General features: G+C 43.8%; 1 protein-coding gene across 5 annotated transcripts in view; it reads left to right on the top strand.

Annotated features, from left to right (window-relative positions):
• NEURL1 (neuralized E3 ubiquitin protein ligase 1) overlaps window positions 1-20,810 on the top strand; it is a 151,058-nt gene that overhangs the window by 88,353 nt on the left and 41,895 nt on the right. For all 5 annotated transcript variants that reach the window (XM_048060349.2, XM_048060348.2, XM_013174502.3 and 2 more), the window contains exons 2-3: window positions 731-972; window positions 4,867-5,188. In XM_048060349.2, coding sequence (XP_047916306.1) covers window positions 731-972; window positions 4,867-5,188 — 564 coding nt within the window. The remainder of the gene's footprint in view (window positions 1-730; window positions 973-4,866; window positions 5,189-20,810) is intronic.

Here is a 20,810-nt window from a genome sequence, read left to right as displayed (position 1 = left end):
GGTTGTGCACTGACTCTCCTGGTTAAAGACGTAATTTCCTCCCTACTTTACACTCTCGCTCCCTCTCCACTTTCCTTGCCATGTCATAGTGTGCTGGCAAGTGCCTTCGTGATGAGTGGGATCTCAGCTGAGGTTCCCATCAGTGGAGGAGAGAGGAGTGTAGGTGGGTGGAGAAATCCAGGTGGATTATCACTGAGTTGAGCTCAGGTATGAATTAGGCATGTACGTGTCTGAGTTGGCACTTAGTGAGGGTGGATAGGACAGCACGCAAAGGCAAATGGGCACAAGGATTGATGGAGCTACTGTTGCAAAGGAGGAGTGGGAGAAATGGTCAAGGTGTGGGTGGGTGTCCTCCAGAAAGGGAAGATTTCACCCAACTGGGACAACTTTGATACACAAATATCACACATGCTTCGGTCCAGTTTTGGAGCTGATTCTTGTCTCGTGTTCTGATGTGTGGCCTCAAAATGGCCTCTGATTTCAGGAGCTGAGCTGTGTTCTCCATGTCATGCTCTGTACTATCAGATTGCCCGGATGGGAACCTTCGGTATCCCTATAGCCTTTTGTTGTTCAAGATGTTCTAGAAACCTCTAGTAGTTTACAGAGAAGGGAGTTGACTGACTTTCATTTTGCTCTACAGTCCCCCCCCCCCTTTTTTTTTTCATTGAGAGTTTTTGTTTTACTTATTACAGTGGATTTGAAACTTTATTTTTCCTCATTCTGCTTTCAGATTCCATAGGTGGCTCATTTCCAGCTTCCTCCCACCGATGCCACCACAAGCAGAAGCACTGCCTTCCCATCCCGCAGTGTGGAACTCTGACCATCAGCCCTCTGCTTTTCCATCCGCACACGAAGGGATCCCAGATCATCATGGACACGACACAGAAGGCAGTGAAACGCCAGGCTAGCTTCTGTAACGCCATTACCTTCAGCAACAGGCCCATCGTTATTTACGAACAAGTCAGGCTTAAGGTGAGTGGTTGATACCTTCTCTTATTAGCATGGTAGCTATTGTGAATGACTGTTGGGGTGTACCAGGTGCTCACAGCAGATATTTATCCCGTCCACACGAAGCACAGTAGTCACATCTTGGCCTTAAAGGTCTGTAATCTTTCTGCTTTTGTCACCATAGTTCTCAGACCCGTTAGTACAGACCCCTATAGAAACTGTGAAGAAAAGGGAAATCTGTGCTCCAAGAGAGTTTGTCTGGATGTTAGATGAGGAATAGCAGATTAAGCTGAGATTGCTTGGAAAACAGCAAGGAAAAAAAAGGTCATATTGGTCATCCCGAGAGGCAGCAGCTTTGGTGTATCTCTAGGTATCTCTAGTCTGAATGATCCTGCTGTTGTCCATCGCTAGAGATCCCAATGTGCTGGGACCTATGGCAGCATGCTAGGCTTCCCTGCCTCTTCCCTTATAGCCAGCAAAGGAGCAAGAAAGGAGGAAGGTGCTTCCTTTTAAAAATGTAGAGCGATTTCAGGCTCACGTCCATAGGCAGAAAATCCCCCCTACAGGTTTGCTTCGTCTCCTGCGGAGTTCTTACTGGTTCCATTCAGGCTGGAAACACAGCAGGACTCCCTCACGTTGCCTAATAGGATTTCTTCCATGTTGGCTAGCAGTTTGGACAAACAACTGCAAGAAATGATTTGGGAGGAGATGAAAGCCACGTTTCCTTTTTGAAAACACTATCAAAGGTTTGAGTGGGCTTAGTGGTTTAGGCAAAGGTTCTGGATTATTTTTTTCTCATTCTGAAACAATGTAACTATCTCAGGAAATTCAGTTGTTTATTACTGTATATTTTAGGATTTTAGTTTGCATAACATATGTGAAGAATATGCATGCAAATGTTTCATCTCTGCATGACGGGTTTATGAGCAGGGCTCCGGGCTCCTGCTGAATCTACTGGGAAGGCCTCCTGGGAGTGATCAGCAGGCTTCAGCAGAACTTGTACCCTAGGGATGGATGGAAATGTGAAAATGCCTCCGTTTTTCTGATAAGTCCATAAGCCTTGTTGTTATGTGTGCCTGTGGAATATGTGGTCTTAAACTTTTTGTGTTTCTTACCAACTAAAGACTAGCCACGAACCTAGTCGTTCAGGTCCTATAAAATCCAAACTCCCTTTGGAAAACTAGAGGAAAGAGGTCAGGAGATTTCATTCTGTTTATTGGGTTTTATTCTGAGATTTCTTTGCAGCTTTGGGAATCCCATCAAGCAGCCAGAACTATATGGGGTTCAGGAAGATTTCCTCTTTCTCTGCCTCTGAGATGCATGCCCCAGTTTGTTTTCTTCCATGTAATTCAGGGTACTGATAGGGAGTGGGGTCCCTTCCAACACTTCATTGGGAGCCTGAGTCTGTAGAAGCAGCTATAGCTTAGCAGTTTGGATGTGGAGTGCATCTTTTCCTCCCCTTTTGGTACCCAGGGGACCTCCCAAGCTTTTCTACTAGCAGTGGCTGCTGAAGAGAGAATCTGGTCCATCATTAACCATTGCCTTTTTTAGCAAAACTGTGTATCCTTTGTCCAGCTGTGTCTAATTCTTGGCAGGCTTTATACTAGATTTTAATTTGGATATTAGTTTGCCTGCGGTCAGACTGTATTGAGAACTGTTTATAGGTGCTGATTAATACATGGAACATGTGCAGCCTAGATTACCATATGAATATTTACTTCATGCAGCCTGTGATTGCTGTAAAGTATTGGCAAGAGACTGTGAAAGAGTAAATTGTACGAATAACAATGAGGCCATATTTATCTCAGTCCCAAAAGCTTTTAGGGCTTGCAGTAAATTTGCTACAATAAATAATCCTGGCTGCTTCTTGGAGTGCGTGCATATTCCCTGTCTTGGCACACGCATGCCCCCACCCACCCCCCTTCCCCTGGGGACATGTGTGATCCCATCCCAGCCCAACCGGGGATATAAAAGAGCAAATCTGCTTCGGTCCTTTGTAGTGCCACCCCAGTGTCTGTCCCACAAGCAGGAGAGTCATGCCCAGGGCAGAGGGCAGCTCTGAGTGTCTGGTGCTGTTTTGTGTAAACAGTTTAGGTGCTTGGCTGGGTTGAGGAGGGGTAAAGAGCAGCACTCACTCAACTGAGGAACTGTCTGTCGGTTGGTAACTTTTTTTTCCTGAAGTCCGGAGGTGTTTTCTCTGACACTTTAATAAAGCAGAAATATGTAGGCTTTCAGCAATGTCCTTGTGGTGAGATTGTTGTGCTCGCAAGGGCACGTGTTCCAGATTTGCCTTGGAGAGGAACATGCGAAAGAAAAAATGCAATATTTACAAATGTTATTACAAAAGTATTCAGAAGTCCAAAGAAAATGTCTCAGAGAATCCCTTGGTGAAAATCCTGTGCTGCTGGCTTCCACACTGACATATGAGGAGCTGCTGCCAGGCTTTTGAGGCCAAAATCCAGCAGTCCTGGGCAGTTTAGCCTCTGGCATTGCCAATAACCCGAGCCATCAGCACTTGGGCACAGGGAGAAATTACAGTAATGCAGCAAGTTGTGTGAGACATCTGCTCTGTGGTACCTATTCATGTTTCTGCTCTTGTCCTGCAGCAGGGAGTGAAACTGCTTGAGGCTGCCTGGGCTTTGATGGAAGAAGGCTATGTCAAGTGCTGTCCTGTTTGCTGCAGTGATGCACGAATAAACACACTAATTATGCATCAACTGACAGGCAGTGACTATCCTGGCCCTGCAGAAGGATTGGATTCAGCATCCTCAGGTCTTCATTTCATAGTCTGGATGCTGATGGGCTGTATGCTTTTGGGAGAAGCAGTTCCCAGCAAGGTCGTAATGAACAACCATATGAGAGAAAAAATTCTCTGCAAGCATTGTGTCCATGTGGGGACCCTGCTGGCACCCTGGAGATCACCCCCTTCTGCAGAGAGAAGGACATTTTGTGCCTGGGTGGTGTTCTGGGTGTGCTGCACATGCTTAGGACCCACTGCCCATTCCCTTCCTGTCCTCTTCAGCCCAGGGCCCAGTTCAGGTGAGAAGCAGCTGATGGCTCTGGAGGCATCTCTGAGCCTTTGTTCCGCTCTCTCTGAGGTGCAGAAGGGTGGGTATGATGCACGCAGCATCCCAAAATTTATTAGCAAATGTTTCTAGTGTGTTTTTCAGACACACTAAGTAACCACAAAATGATGGGGAGCTGGAGGGTGGGTATAGGTGAGCACCACATATCTTGAAAACCACCGCTCACAGCTGAAGTGAATAGGTTTTCCTCACTTGTAAGACAACATCTATCATTGTCCCCAAACTGTTTATTAAATATTGTTAAATACTGTAAATTGTGCTTTTCCACACACAAGTTCTCTGCTGCAAAGCTGTTATTTCATCCAATCTGACAGGCTAAAGAGGGGTGAGATTGTCTTTAGCTTGGCTGGGAAACCCAGAAAACCCTATGGTAGTGACTGTCATTCTGGAGCCAGTGCTTTTCCCTCAGGTCCTGAGAAACCCTATCATCCAAGCACCATGGGGGAACAGCTCTGCTGCTGCAGGTGCTGCCTCAGCTGAGATAAAAGATCTTATGGCCATTTTTTTTGGCACATTTTGCAAGAGGACATTTCTTAGGCCAAAAGGAATTACCCTAGAAATAGAAGTGAGTCATCATGCAGCTGTAATTACATTTCATCTCTCCCCATAGATTTGATGCAATTTTTTTTTTTTAAATATGTGCATTGTATCCTAAGTGTGCAGTATTGCTACTTGCAGATGAGATATCCGCAGTGATGTTTGGGTAAAAAGTTTCCTAAATCTGGTGGGTTTATCTGCACAGTGGCCTTTGATACTTGATGGCATGGAGCCTGGAGTGTGTAAATAGAAGTCTGAGTGCCAAATGCTGTTATTGCTGCTGTTGTTTTTGCAGATCACTAAAAAACAGTGTTGCTGGAGTGGGGCTCTTCGAATCGGGTTTACTTCCAAGGATCCATCAAGGATTAACCCTGACACCCTGCCGAAGTACGCGTGCCCTGACTTGGTGTCCCAAAGCGGTTTCTGGGCCAAGGCTCTGCCGGAAGAGTTTGCCAACGAGGGGAACATCATCGCCTTCTGGGTGGACAAGAAGGGACGGGTTTTCTATCGGGTGAACGACTCTGCCGCGATGCTGTTCTTCAGTGGGGTGAGGACAGCAGAGCCCCTCTGGGCTTTGATCGACGTCTACGGGCTGACCCGCGGGGTGCAGCTCCTAGGTGAGTACTGCGTGAGCTGGGCTCGTGCCCAGGGGCGACATGGAGACATCTCCATTCTTCCTCCAGCATCTCACCACCCCAGTGGGTGTTTGAAGCTTAGCACATAGATACCTCACCAGTGGGAGGGGGGAAAAAACTGTGACAGTGCATCACTAGCAGCCATTTGTAAGTAAGTGGATTCCTCCTCAGAGATGTCGTGGCAACTACGCTCTATCCGAGCATCTTCTGGAGTGTGGCACATACCTTGCAAAACTTTCTTTTTGTCTGACATGCTTTCCCCATGCCGAAATGGGGAAATGCGTTTTATGTTTTATGGGTAATTCCTGCCTGGATGGTGTTATTGTGGTTTTCTGGCTGGGTTAGTGGACAGATTTAAAACATGGATATCATCCAGATTACCTGGGAGAAGCTGTGGCTGGTTTTGCCAGGAGGTTGCTTTAACAGAGGAGTTATGTTCGTGCTCTGGAGCCAGAGGATTAGAAATGCAGTTGGGGTTGGAGGATGGGGAGTGCTGAGTATTTGTGTCTTCTGCCATCCTCACCTAAAATGGAGGCTGTTGGCACTCCTGAGGACTCGGTCTAACCCCAGGCATGCAGTCTTGGCAAGGTCTGGGGTATCTGAGTTTATACATCTTAAACTGGAAAGAGTCTCCAAGGACCCAACTTAATGGTCTGCTAGGCTGGTGGGGACCAGAGGTGTCAGCATGCAGCCTCCTAGTTGGCTTTGAGGTGTTGCTGGGAGGCAAATCACAGCACTTCACCATGTAACAGCAGCTTCACGGGTGTGGTTTTGACTTCAGAAAAACATTAGATGGTAGCTGCTATCCAGCATGAGCTGAAGTTAGTTAGATGATCCTGCTAGATTGAGGGAGATCCTGGTTTCTTTCTTTCATGCAGCCTGCTAATCTCTTTTAAAACAACAAACCCTCTCACCTTTATGCTGTATATTGGACTTTAAAGAAGCCTCACTTTGACAGTTCTGCATCCTTTCTGCACTGGTACTAAGAAATATGGTGGCAGGGCTGCCCGTAGCAACCTACACAGCCTGGAAGAGGCATGTTGGTTGAGGACATGAAGAAATGGGACTGTCGTCTTGTTGCAAAAACTACTGGCCCCAGATTGCACAAGGCAGAGGAATGTAGGGATTTCTCGACAGCTTTTTGCTTCCTTTTAGGAGTAGAAAGATTTATCTTTTGTTGTGAATCAGCTTGAGTCAGAGCCACTAGGCAACCATTCTTAGGCCAAGAAGGTGATATTTGAACTGGGATCTAGAATTTGGGCAAATGTCACGTTAAGGATTCAGTTAGGAAGAGCTTACAAATGACTCAAAGTTCTCTGGGCTGCTCTTGCGAGATTTGGCACCTCAGGACTCCTCTGCCTGATTAATGAGGGCCCATAACTCTGGATTATGTGTTTCCTTTCAAAACACCCGAGAAATGATTTCCTATCTGTCATCCACCCCTGCATTGTCCTAGCATCTTCCACATCCCTTTTCACAAGGAAAATGTGACTCTTGCCAGCCACTGTTTTGCCTCTGTTTTAACAGGCTCTGAACTCTCACTGCAGCTCTGGTGGGTATAAACTCTCTGAATGAAGCAAGCAGCTTCTGAGTTTACACAGTTGGCGTGGAGCTCAGATACATATTTATAGCATGTTCCAGCAGCCTTCAGCGGGCTTTAGTCCTAGCAACTGTGCCGAAACATCTTAGGCTTGAGTTCTCTCTATCTTCATTCATTGTTACACAGCACTAAAAATCAGAGCACTGAAATCATCAGCTCCGTTGCCTCTGGATCATATAGACATACCCACTGCAAAGCTTTGCACGCGTGTGTTAGTGTAGTAGACCACACATATAGTATGGGACAACTTGCCAAAAACTCCCAGGACTTGACAAATGAATTTCATAGCTTAGCTACAAACATATGGTCAAATTCAGACCGTTATGGCATGCAGGGCATGTGATAGAGGCTGGAGATGCTGGAGTGGTATGCTGAACAGAACAGCCCAGCATTTCAGATTCCAGTTCAATGATTTATTGCCTTCTGTCCCCCTTGATGTGTTCCTTGTTCTTGAGCCTCATTGTTTTCCTAAAGACTGTAGGGTTGCAGTGTCACACTGCACCTCTGCATTGCCTCCATTTGATTTTATGTGTGCTTCACCCAGGAATCTGACCAAAAGCTTTACCATTTGTGGTGGTTGTCTCTCTGTTTATTGCAGAATTATTCCCTCCCCACTCCCAATATGGAACTTTACTTCCAAAATCAGACTTGTCCCAGGGAAAGATGTGCAGCAGTCACTGCAAGATCCCACTCTGCAGGGAAACTCATTTACATCCCCAAAAGTCAACTTCCAAAACTTACTATTTCTCTTATCTGCATTAAAATAATAGTCCCAGCCAAAATTAGGGGTGCAGTAAAGCGTGGCAATGACCAAGTCCAGTGAGACTGCTCTTGTCTTACAGATTTAATACAGACAAACCTGGGCAAAAGGGGGACCAAAGGATGTGAGAGGTAAAAGTCTTTGCTGGAGGTTATACAGCAGTGTCATCCACTTCAGGGATGCCATCAGCCTTGTTGCGCTGCCCAGCTCAGTCCTTCTTCACCTCCCTACCAGCATCATGGGTATTGCACAGCATTCGGCATCACTAAATTGTGCCAGTGGATGAAAGAGAAGCAGCTGTTTTGTATCTTAATGTTTAGTTTTGTTGTGCTTACGGCTTTACCCACAGCTTCTTCCCTACTGCTAATTACACACTTAATTGCTGCAGTCAATGCGTAAGTATATGTGACTATCACAGGTGTCCCTGGGTCTGAATGCCCCCGCTGTAGGTTCAGAAGCAGAGTCCTTTAAACAGCTTCTTTGCCTGCTTGATTTTGTTTTGAAACAGGTAAAAATGGTTTGCATGGTTCACTGAATTTCAGCCAAAGGGAGATTAAGGAACTGAATTTGGACCATGTCTTGGTTGTCACTGCTGTAACAAGTCTAAATGAGAGACCAGCTTAAATCTACTTTAAAGGTGGCTTTGGTGATGAGGTTCACCATTCATACGGTCAGTCATGTGGGAGGCTACTCCTTGTTCTCCTCACCTCTACCCACATTATATAGAAGAAAAGTTTTAAATTCACCTGGAAAGCTGGTGCTCCTATGACCACAAGGTCTCGGCTGCTTTCCTGCCACAATGTAAGGGCCCCACAGGAGAAGTGGTTGCAGTCAAGTGCATGGAGGTTCAGTGCTATAGGGTTCATGAGTTTCAGCCTCGATGCAGGCTTAAGTGACCTGTAAACATACCCTTATACAGTGACACTCTCCTGCCGACATGACCAGCTTGCGGGCAGGATAGTTTACAGCTTTGCTTCCCTTTTTGGGCAGCTAGTTTTGCACAAGTGCACTTTTACATTCCAGGATAATTTAAAGTAATATTTACTAGAAATGTGCCTTAGCCTTATGTTATCACTCCAACATACACACATGCTCATTCACACTTTAAAAAGAGTCCGAGAAAAATGGGATATAAGCAGTCTGCTGCCTCACTGCTATAATAAAGCATTAAAAAAGAGAAGGAAGGGGCCCGCTGTTAACTCCTGGGGTCTTCAGAGCCTTGGAAGAAGGATGGCAGCTCATGGGAACCAAGTGGTGTTGTCTCACATTAGCCTGCTTCTTCCCAGCACTTGGCTAGTGAGCCTGGCATAGGCTAAGAAATGTTCATGTGCTCTTTCTACGGATTCAGTGAAGGACAACAAAGGTAGCAACTTTCCTCAGTGATGCACAAGTTAATAATGTGTGTTTTCAGCATTTTTCTGTACCTATTAGTGGGGAGTTTCATCTTCACCCACTATGTTCTGCCTTTATGAAAATTGCCCCATTTCATTGATGGTACCATCGTGGTGTGGGACCGCAGAACAGTTGAGTTTGGAAGGCACCTGTGGAAATCTTCTAGTACAAGCAGTGTCTCTTCTTTCAAAGCACAACAGATATGCACTAAAAATACAGAAACAGGACTGCAAAGAAATTATAATTTCAGTACATGCCCTACTTTTCCCATATTTCCATGTTGTAACATGAGGAACAACCTATTGGTTTTCCTCTTCATCCCATTTGTTACCAGTGTGGTCAGCAAGCAAACACCTTTCCTGTTTATTTTTTCATTCATGCTCTTCTCCCATCCATCTGTATTGCCTTTCAGGCAGTATTTCAAAGTCATCTTGGTCTTTTACCAGCAATGACTTCGAAAATCATGGGTAATTTTGTTTAGGATGGCACACTGAAAGGCACCTGTTAAAAGCAAAGCTTCACCACCTTTTGTAAATATAAAATAAGTGATAATCTTGTAAGACCTTGTAAACCAGGAAAATTTTTAATGTAATAATTAAATTCTCCTGAAGTAGAGAGTATAAATATATACTTCAATCACAAATATGTATACAGATTCTGTTAGAATTAACTGGCAGTGCTGTATTTTACATTAGATATTTAAGAAATCTTTTCTTTCTCCAGATTTCCTTCCTAGCTTCTTATCACTTAGTGCTTGCAAAGTAACAAAAGTCAAAATGTGAACCACTCGTGCATGGAAATTTACCCATCTTGAGACTCAAGCAGTGCACAGTTGACAAGGAAATTGCGCATTTTGTAGGGAAGGAAGGGAACATGTTTTTCTTTTTTTACCCATGTCAGTTCTTAGGTAAATTGAATCTTGAGCTCCAGGGTACCTTTAGAAGAAACATTAAATAAGTCTCAAATGAGGTGGATTTATGCACAAATTTCAGGTGTGAATGTTATAAGACTGAGGCTAAAACTGATCTATCACACGCATCTGTAATTTTACAATGTGGTTATTACTATTTTATTTTCTACGTGCAAAAACTTATTTTCCATTGCCCATGGTAATCCATTTCTGTTGCTATTCTGAAACATGCAAATAAGCACGCTGATGTGCTGAGAGTGGCTTGCACTAAATGAAATTGGATAATCAAATCTGACTGCAGTGTATTTTTACAGTGCATTGTTGAAAGTGGAAGCTATAAACTATTTACCCTCTCTGTGGAAGTCTGTGACAATCTGATGGAAAAGAATAATATGTGTTTAAACAGAGTCCTACTTAATGAAGGCAAGATATATGCAACCTGCAAACAGTCAGTTGTCATTGTTTTTCCGCATCTCCTAAGGGGAGAGAGAATTTAAATTGCTCATAAAGTTTTATTGTCTGTAGCTGTTGTCTCTATGGCAGCTGCAGGAAGCTCTCTAACATTGCTAAAAATGTGAAAACAGCTTAATAAATAACTCATCTCTTGCTGTTTTAATCAATCCCTGCTTTGCCTTGGCATCTCTGGAGGGATATATTTTTCCAGATGTGATAGGGACCCGAAAGTTACGGCTAACCCAAAGGTATCTGGAGGTTTGTCTGTCCTCCAGGTTTGTCTGTCTTGCTTACGACGATGAGGCTGCTGGGGATGGCCCTTTCAAACAAGCCCGAGCTCATCATGGCTGTGTGAATACAGCGACTTTTTTCCTTCTCCTTGCTTTTGATGGTAAACAGCAGAGAATTTGGGCACATCAGCCTGTGCTGGCATCTCCCCAGGGTCCCGCGTGACATGGCCCCTGCGAGCCGCGCTCCTGCCACGTGCCTTGGCAGCCCCGGGGAGCTCAGGCTCTGTGCTTGGACGGCAACCTCCGAGCGATCTGGGACAGCCAGGCGCCAAGGCAAACACGGCCTCCAAGGGGTCAGCACTTCGGACTTGCCTGGGTCTCGATGAAGTGGTGAATTACATCTGTTTTATCGCCATTGCTCAAGGGTGTACCTGTTGTTTTGGCCCAAACTGCCTCTTCCTTAGCGGGACTGCTCAGGGAGCTAAAACGTTACTAAATGGGAACAGAAAGGACAAAACCTGGCACATAACGGTCTGTTGGTGATATGTACACCACCAGAAATTGTATTCACATTGGTGTAAGGAGAGTCTGCAAGTGAACCTGGGTAGAAATAAATGGGAGAGGGATTAGCCTGGCTATTACTGTCCAGACTGAGAAAAATGAAGACTCTAACAAGACAGCAGGATCAGTGGAAAATAAATTCTGTGCTTTGTCAAGTTCCTTTAGTTCTGCTAAGCTGAAATATTGTTCCTAACACAGGCAAGAAAGGCTATATAATAATATTTTCCATTGTACCCATAAAAGCGCAAGGAAAACTGACAATTTTAAGTGGTGTTTACACCATGGGTATGTGGGTGCTGTAGTCAGATAATGACACTGCAAAGATAAGCTCTTGTGTGTTTTTTTTGTTCCCCCCCATTTAAAAAAAAAAAAAAAAGAAAGAAAGACATCTTCACATTAAATATCTGTTTTCATAATTGATTTGGCTATTGCTTTAAGGAGGTAAATAATCTGGTTTTCACTGAGAAGTTCATCTTGCCTTTGCTAAGTGTTGTTATTTTTTAGCAGAAGTATGGAAGCTGTAGTCTGGAAACTGTGATTCCAATTAGAAGTGCTTTGACCTTATTTTACATCCACTAGAGGTATAAACTACTGGAATAATTGAATATATGCAGAATTTATTACGCAGCTCTTGTTCCTTGTAGAAGTTTCCAGAATAGGCAGGGCCTTAGAGAATAAGAACATGCTGTGAATGGAGCAGTGTGTACTCTTGGGAAAGATTTCAAAGAATTACTTACATTAGCAGAGGTTTTAGTATTTTGATTTAAACCATTAGGTTAAAATACTTTATTTTTTTTTTTAAAGAAAATATATTCTCCTAACTGTTACTTATGTGGCATATAATTGCATTTTCCTTGGTTGGTCTGATGTGGTTTCTATTGTAATTGTGAAAGTGAGAGGAGTCTTTAAAAAGAAAGGTAAAGAGAACGTACTAGTACAGGGAATTAATCTTTGCATCTTTCTTAATACCTTCCTCAAAAATATTCAGCAAAATAGTTTAAACCTCACAAACCCTGTCTTTGAAAGCCGAAAGCTAGCTCCTCTTTGTTCATAAAGCTATAGCTTGACAGAAAGTGTGCATTTTCTCCAGTGAAGGCAGTTGAAACTAGAGGTGAGTTATGTATATAAACTGATAGATGATCTGGTAGAAGAAAAACAATTTATTGAGCTAATCTTGCAATTCCAGCTGTTCCAGCTGAGGAGGCCCTTTCCCCTAAGTCTGTATGACAGATGATGGCTAAACATTGCTTATATGATAAAACTAAACACTGGCTCTGTACCGTATGTCTCCACTGGCATGAGAAAGTACTTCATCATTTCAGCATCTAATTGGTATCGCAGCTGCTGAACATGCAATTCACCGTACAGAGGATGTGATTTTATTATCCCTCTAAGTGTCTGGGTTATTAAAAAAGTTTGACACCTTTAATAAAATTAAATCTCCTTTTCCATCTGTATCAGCAACGGAGCTAAAAATGAGCTTGCATTATAATCCAAAGTTTCCATTTGTTTTCCCAGGTTGTTTAAGCAGAACTCTTGTTATTGGGCTCAGTCTGGAAATCCTTACCCTTAGTCTAATCTGCTCTGTTTTACCAGCCATTTTGACCAGTTTTACCAGCTTGCAGCCACTTTGTGGAGCTGCTCTGGTTTTATGCTGCGAGCAGAACCTCGCCTCTGGGTTTTACTTATTCATCACTTCTCTTTGGCCAAACACCAAGCAACAGAAGCTCCTCCAGACGTTGCCTGGCCTGTCCCAAAGAAAACAAAGGAGTTTTGGACTAAGGGAACCTGTGCTGATTCAAGCCAGGGCTTCTCCTTCCAAGTACCCTTGTCAGGATAAATGAGCCTCCAGGGGGTCTGTGCGAGTGTAACTGTTCACAGGTGTCTGAAAGATGGCAAAAAAGCGATGTCATCTGCTTGTGTAGACCCAGCTCTTTCATTAACAACTTGGTTCTGCACCCTCATGTCAAGGGCAAGCTGCCCTGATGGCAGGAGGAAGCACTGAGCAGCAAGCTACCCTTCCAGCACCAAAGGGCTGATGCAGCAATGCCCAGCTGAGTACACAGTGCCTGGTGCCACAGCATTAAACTCGGTAAACCATGCTCTCAAAGAAAGCCTTGCTAAATTATGGTGCTTTCTTCCACCAAAAAGTTATCTGTTAAGTGTGCCTGATACGCATTGCAAGTAACTGGCCTTAGACACCAAGTTCACATTAAATCATCATGCTAATAAGGCTAGATGGGCTAGAATGACCCATTTGTTCACTTATTCCAAAGAAATTAATTGGGATTTCATAGGTATGAACTAAAAAGAGCCTCTCTCTTCAGCAGCTGGATGTGACCCTTTCCTCACGTGTATGCAATGCAATTCATGTGGCTGTGTCTGTACAAACAATACAGTGCAACTTTTAGAGTTGTCTAGATGAAAGATGTATTGAGTCAGATGAAATAATTCCTTAACAGTGAAATTTTCAGTGGTGCTTCCAGGGCAGGCAAATGCAAAGGCAGTGCCAGTGCTCTGGGGCAGGGCCTGGGAGGTCTGGGAGTGTGCATGCAGGACAGATCCCTGTGTTGCCCCAAGCGTGTGTTCTCACTGCAAATCTCCTTTGCTCTGTGCTGAAGACAGAGCCTGGGGCTGAGACTGGTCCTTGGTTTTGTACCATTCATGTGTCTGGAGCTTGCTGTGGTCTAGTTCCTACTCCTGGCTTTAGCCTGGGACACATGCTGGGCCACTGAAGGTCCATTGAATCCAGTGTCCTGTCTCTCACAAGGAACAGTATCTCCAGCTCTCCAGGTCCTCTTGGAAAGAAAATTTTGCAGGTACAGGTGACATTTTCTCCTGCCTTCCATGTTTAGTCTAATGTCGAACTTTCTCTAAGATTCTTTACCTGCATCAAATCTACTTCTGATTTCAATGCAGAGGTTACATTAGTTCTGCCTAGGCTGCAGGTGATCCTGCAAGGTGCTGTTCTCAGAGAGATGCTGGGCTCCTTTGTCCTGCTCAGACATTTAGGGTAATCTGCACCTTGCATTCTTCTACCACTCTGTTTTTATCAAATTATCATAATATGTTCTTCTGGCACTATTATATGTTTTCAGTATGTTGTGTCATTTGATGAAAATAACATCTCTTTACTAAGGTGTGCTAGGTAAGTGCTTCCTTGTACTGCCATGGGTATTATAGCAGGTTGTTGGCAGAACTATGCAAAATTTATAAAAAGCATTTCCATACACATAGGCTAGAACAGTATGTCCTGTCACTTACAGGTTTTGATTCTGTTGCATCAGTATCGTTTTGATCTTAAAGGGCTTTGCTATAATATTTTAAAAGAAATTCCTGTTCCATCTGCTCCTATTAGAGTTTGAAATTAAACTTACTTGGAACTGGTAATTTTTTAGTCTGTAGCTAGAGTTAAGTCTGATAAATCAGATTGTTGGCCACTGAATCAAGCCTTGTGCCATTGGCTGTTGCTGGTGAGTTTAAGAAGATGAAAATCTCTTGTGATGCATCTGGCCACTGGTGTGACCCTTCACAGACAATTAATTCTCTTCAGGGAAAAAAAAAATGTTTAATTGCTCTATCTTCTTTTAAGAGGATAAAGACCGCTCTAGGGAAAAAGCCCTTAGAATCCAGTAATCCTATTGCCATGCTGGTACCATGCCAATAAACACTGTGCATCTTGCATGGAGAGAACTGAAGCCCCTGAAATCTTTAATGCAGAGCGTCCTGCCTTTCTCTGCACACTCTGGTCTGGAGGACCTCAGCACCATGATCTCAGATTACCTGATCTGGGATTCTGATGATGATTTGATCAATGTATTTGTATAGACTTTTACATTTTCTCCTCATTCTGTAGTGGCGTTTACCTGGTTGTTTTTCTTTGATTTCCTCAGCATTTGTAGGTAGCAACCATCATCCTCCTGAGCCTTTCGCAGGCGTCGTCAGACTGCTCTGTTATCCCAGCATGATTTGAGTGAAAGCATCTTTTTGACAAGAACACCAGTCCTGTTGCTTTCTGTTCCTATTTCTAGCCTGGTTGGTTCTAACTAGATCTTATTCAATGACTCCGTACACTGGAGTGTGCTCCTGCCTGAGATGAGCCTTGGTGCTGCATTTGTCAAAACACTTTTTATCGCTCCATTCCTAACACGGTAGAGCCTGTAGGTCTTGACTGTAACACTGCTTGGCCAGGTGGAAGGAAATTGGCCTCATGCTGAAGGTCGGTGCTAGAAACAGTTGGAAAGAAAACTGGACTGATGGAGAATTTCACTGTGGAGCTGCAGGGACTGGCATTTTCAGCTCAGCCTAATTGGCTTACTCAAGAGAAATACATAAATAATTTGTTCATAGGCCATAATCACTATTATGACTATTCGTATTATAATTTCTAGTGCTTCAGTTTTGAATGTGCGACTGAAAAGATAAATGCTCCATGTGAAACGGATGAGCTCCAAAGAGCCTAAATAACAATCAAATGGCGAGGCAGAGTGCTCTGTGTTGGCAGGCTAATGGATGAAAGCTGATGGAGTAGAAATTCAAGAGGGAAGTAAAATAGCAGGTTTTAAACGTGTGCAGTTCCCAACCCATTCTCATTTGCTCAGAAGACTGCATAGGCTGCAGGACCTGAATTCAACAGGATCGTTGAATTCTTTCCCACCTTTTACACATATGTGTCTGTGTCCAGCGTGCCAGAAATTAAGTATATGCTTGAGTAAGTCTGTTAATTCACATTCCTAAAGATAGCTATGTGCTTAAGAGCCCTGCTGGATCTTTTTCTTCACCATCTGCTTGTTACCAGGTTCTGTGCAGGGTTTGCTAGGTTAAAACCAGTGATCTGTTGTTAATCAGTAATCAATGGTTATACAGGGATCAGGCTCTGTGCTTAATGGTTTCTCTGGCCTGAGAAGTAAAGACTCTTTCAGGAGGAAAGAGGTGAGCATGAGTGGGGGAGGCTGGGACGTACTGCGGCAGCTTGAGAAGAGGTGGAGAGGTTGCCTCCCAGTAATGCTTGCTGTTCTTGGAAAACATGGCTAGCTTCTGTGCAGGAAGGTTTAGACGGGGTCTAGAAGCAGGAGGAGGGCAAGAAGATAAAAGCATGGAAACAGGGTGAACTGCTGGCTGGAAGCAGGGGAGGAAGGGCAGGCTTGGCAAAGCAGGATCAGGATATATTGGCAAGGAAGGGAAGAACAGCTCCATGACCAGGATACCATCCCTGTCTTGCCTGGTTTCCTCACTGGTGTGAAGTTACATGTGTAAATTACTGTCTTGCTTTGACTTTGTGATGGCAATTTATAACCCGAAGGCTTTTTTTTCTTCTTTTTTTAGTTTCTTTTTCTTTTTTTTCCTCCTTTTTCTCAACAGCTTATTTGATGCCATTTGCTCTGGGGTGTTAGGAGTGTTTCAGCCATTTTGCATGGGCCACTTTGGATGCCTGGCATGTTCCTTGCAGATAAGTCAGCTCTTTTATCGAGTCAAGTACATACTACTGACACACTCCCTATTAAAGGGATCATTAAGAGACAGGATTAAAACAACCCATGGGGAAATATCTGAGTCAGATGTTTCTTACATCCCAAATTAGATTGGTGGCTTTCTGTTCTGCTCTTGATAGTACCTATTCCTCTTTGTGCAAAAACCCTCTTTATCATCTAGTTAATTTATTATAGAAGTCTTCTGCTAGTGAACATTGACAGATCTATCAAGGGGGTGTTTTAAATGAAGGCGAGTAGTCTCTGTGAGGAGATAGTAGAATCTTTTATTGGTCAGTAGTTTGCAATGGGGATTTCATGCTCCTCAGGCTTTGTCTGTGGAATTTGCTGCCAGATGAACTCCTGTCTATCAAGCTGCACTTTAGAGTCTAATCTTCTACTTAGTAGCATCTCTACAGCAATCAGTCAAGGAGAAAAACAACAAAAACCTCTAAGATATGTGTACTGACTTCAGTGCTTTTCTGCAGAGGGTTCCAAATGGGAACACTGGAAAATTAATGCAAATCAATTGCAAGCATGACTTTATAAAGAACTAGTTATGTCTACCTGCATCATTTCTATAGGCAAGTGGTTGGAGTTCAAATAGCCTGATTTGACATAGTTAGATTCAGAGTGAGCTCAGCTGATGTTTGATTAACTTTAAAAGTTTTGCGGCAACCACAGAAGCAAGGAAAAAAAAATCCCGGCCCATCTTTGAGACTGGCACGAGCATAAATGACACCACTGGACAAACCATGGCAGCAATTTCTGCCTGGCTTTAACAGAAGGATGAAAACCAGTGGTGAATGACAGCAGCTTCTCCAAGTGTCCCAGGAAGACAACTTTTTCACCCCTGAAAACTTCCACTATTCGGGCATAAGCATTGTCTGAGACATATTTGCAGCCAACAGTGCCAGATGCTCACAACTGCTCTCCCCTCCTGAGGGTATTCCTGTTGGCGGCTACTTGACCAAGCTATTATTTTATGGTATATGTAGTTTCTTTTTATCTTTTCTCACTGTCAGTCTCTCCAGCCCAGTAATCATGTTTTCTTCTTTGCCACAGCCTCCATATCCTGCTGTCATTCTAAAAATCCTTCAGCGATGTTAAATCTTTTCCAGTTATATGACGAGAATTAATTCATTCTGACACAGCCATGAAAATCTGATTCAATTCCTTTTTTTGGTATCTCAGTCACAGTCCTTGATCACAAATCAGCATGAGTCAGAATTTCCCAGGTTATTATTTCCTCAGAAAGGCTGATTGCAAGCCTGTCTCCATATTTAATATCCTTTTTTCTGACTCCTGCAGAGCCAAGCCATCGAGGGTGCAGCAATTTTGTTTTGAGATCTGCCTGTTGTTTTGTTATTTAATGTCACAGGTGGAAAACAAGGTAAGAAAAACGAATATCCCAGACCAGTTTTAGTGTTGCAGCTTCCCACCATCAGGTAGCTGGGTCCACGTTTGCTCTCCGGCATGATGATGAGTACAGAAACTAGTAGGATTTATTTCTCTGGAGACTTAGAAATCTTGGGTCGCAACTGGGAAGGAAGCATGTCTTTATCAGCTCTTGCAAGGACATGCAAATTTAGTAATGATGGGTTTTCAAAGCAGCTGTATCATGCTGGGATCATCTGCTGAAATGTGCTGTTCTGAAACACCTCAGATTGGTTTTGAATCCTTTCGGGTTCAGCTCTTTAAATGAGTAGCTTATCTGGAGTTACTAAAAGTAGGCCAGAACAGAAAATATGTGGGAAACACTCTCTTTATCTTTGGGGTTTTTACAATTTATTCTCTCCAATGCACGTATGTCTCTCAAATATTTAATCCTTGAGCCCAGGACTTGTTGGCTGCCCACTGGCGGTGTGGACAGCTGGCAGTCTGCTCTGCGTCGGGCTGTGCTGTGGCCAGGAGGTGTTTGGAGGTGTGACACTTCCCTGTCGCTGCCTCTGGAGGCAAATGTGAGGAAATCCTGCTTCCACTTGCCTTTGGAGCTCTCCTGGTGCTTGCTGACCATGGAGCAGCAGCCAAAGGGCAGCAGGAAGGGGCAGGCCCCGCTTCTCGCCGCTCACAGGAGGTGAAACCCCTGGGCCTGCCCTGTGGGTTTGTCACGGTGCAAATTCAGTGCCCGGCTTGAGGACTGAGGAACTGTTTCCACGTTCTCCATTGATTGCTACAGTTCCATTTTGTGATTCTCTTGGGGTGATTCTCTTGGGGATTGTCTTTTGTGATTCTTCAAATGGGGTAGTAGTAGCTTTAATACCCAGTTGGGTGTTTTGCTTGTTTCCTAGCAAGCTCTAGTTATTGTTCTGTTTTGTTTTGTTTTCCCACATTAAAAGAGGTGAGAAAAATGCACAAAGTCAGGATAATTATTTTCATGAGGGAAGAATGTTTTTTAGGATTTAATTGTTCAGCAACCAAGCAACACAGGAAAGCCTTTACACTCTGGTGTAAGTATATCAGATTGACAACTAATATTAACAGTAAGGGACAAAAAGCCATCCTTAATTTTAGTGGTAAAGGATTCAGCTCTCAGTTCAGGTTCAGGTTTCTAACCTTCCTGGGACAAACTTTGTATGTGTCTACTTGCTGCAGAGCGGCAATGACACTTTTCTTCCTTGCAGGGGACTGTGGGTTTCCACTCTTCCGAATTACTTCTTCTGAATTACTGGTCCCTTCATGTGTCAAAGGCACTGCTGTGGTGCTCCTACCCTGCGAGGCACAGCAGTTATTAACACTTAGCCGAGTGAACTCTATTTCCCCTAAAATTTCCAAACAATTCTGGGCATTATTGATGAGGATAATTAGGATAAGATGCTGGTATGCACAGAAAGGGTGGCCTTTCTGAGGCTCATCTATTATTAATCATCCATGTAATTTTCCTTAAGTGACAAGGTGCGATTGCTTTTTTAAGGCCCAATTGCGTCTTTAGGCTAGAAGCAGAGATGAGACCCTCAAGCCTGCATTATTGTGAATTACCCACTTGGGAAATGAGAGCGCTGTGGTTGGAGATACTGCCTGGGAGCATGCTTGTGACACGGAGAGACAAGCAGATGCTGAATAAGCAAGAAATTAATTCTTCCTTGCCACATAAGAGACCAGTTTGTTTTTGCTGGACCTTTGTCGGCATACGGGCTGCAATATGGTACCACCGTGTGCTGTCACACTTAACCTTTGGGTATGGCAGAAAGCAGCCCGTGGTGGGGGCAAAAAGCCTGCCCTGGTTGCAGCGTCTGCTGGGCTGGCTCACAGCTTGGATGGGGTATGGGAGGAGTGCGGGGCTGAGATATCAGCAATACATTAAAATGTTGGAAAACAACTCTTTATGGATGAAACAAATGTTATACTCTGATTTAATACAATACAGTAATTGTGCTTCTAATGAAGAGCAAGTCAGTATACTCTTCATTAAAAAAAAAGTGATAGAATAATAAACAGAACCTTATTAAGCTCAAGGAAGCATAAATCGCTTGTAATTCAAAAGCATTATAAAAAAATGATTACAGTTCACTGCTGAACTCTGTATCACAGCCTGTGAAAGTTTTTTTTATGTTTTGCTTTGCTTTGAAAATGGCATTTTTCTTAATCAAAGTTGTTGCAATTAGAGGGAGCAGTAATGATGCAGAAGATAGCTGGATGGTGTTGCCTTTTGAGGATCTTCACACCATTTTCTTAGTGTGAAAAGTGATGCTCGGTGTTGGCAGAGAAGCTCCCGTGGCTCAGCATTGCAGCAACTGGAAATGTTGTGTTTTGCAATACACCCCTCTTCCCCCAAACCTACCATGCTGTTGAATTCCATCCACTTAAAACAGAGCCTATGTTTAACAATAATTTAAATCATTATCCTGCCTGTCAGCTCGGAGTTAAGGGGCTACGCAACTGCGATTCTCTGTTTAGAAACTGCCTGGAATAATAACTTTCAGATGTCTCAAATATGCACCACTTATCTATAACATCTAAATACAAATGTCTCCCCGCTGAGCGAGCCCGACACTGTTTACCTATCGTGTCCAAACCATTCCAGTGGGCTTGCTTGGCGCGTAGCGGAAAGCCCTACATCCGCAACTCCTCCAGCGCCGTCAGTGTAATGTTTTTCAACTCCTCCTCACCTTTGGGTAATGGTGAAGACAGAAACAGCCTAAGCCTGGGGCTGACAAGTGAAGAATGTCCCTGCGCACGCAGCCCCCCCCTCTGCCCGCCCCCATGCGAAGGGTAAAAGTGCACGGCAAG

The sequence above is a fragment of the Anser cygnoides genome, chromosome 7 (genome assembly GCF_040182565.1).
Source record: "Anser cygnoides isolate HZ-2024a breed goose chromosome 7, Taihu_goose_T2T_genome, whole genome shotgun sequence".
Taxonomy (NCBI): Eukaryota; Metazoa; Chordata; class Aves; order Anseriformes; family Anatidae; genus Anser; species Anser cygnoides.
This window is presented reverse-complemented; position numbering and strand designations above follow the sequence as displayed.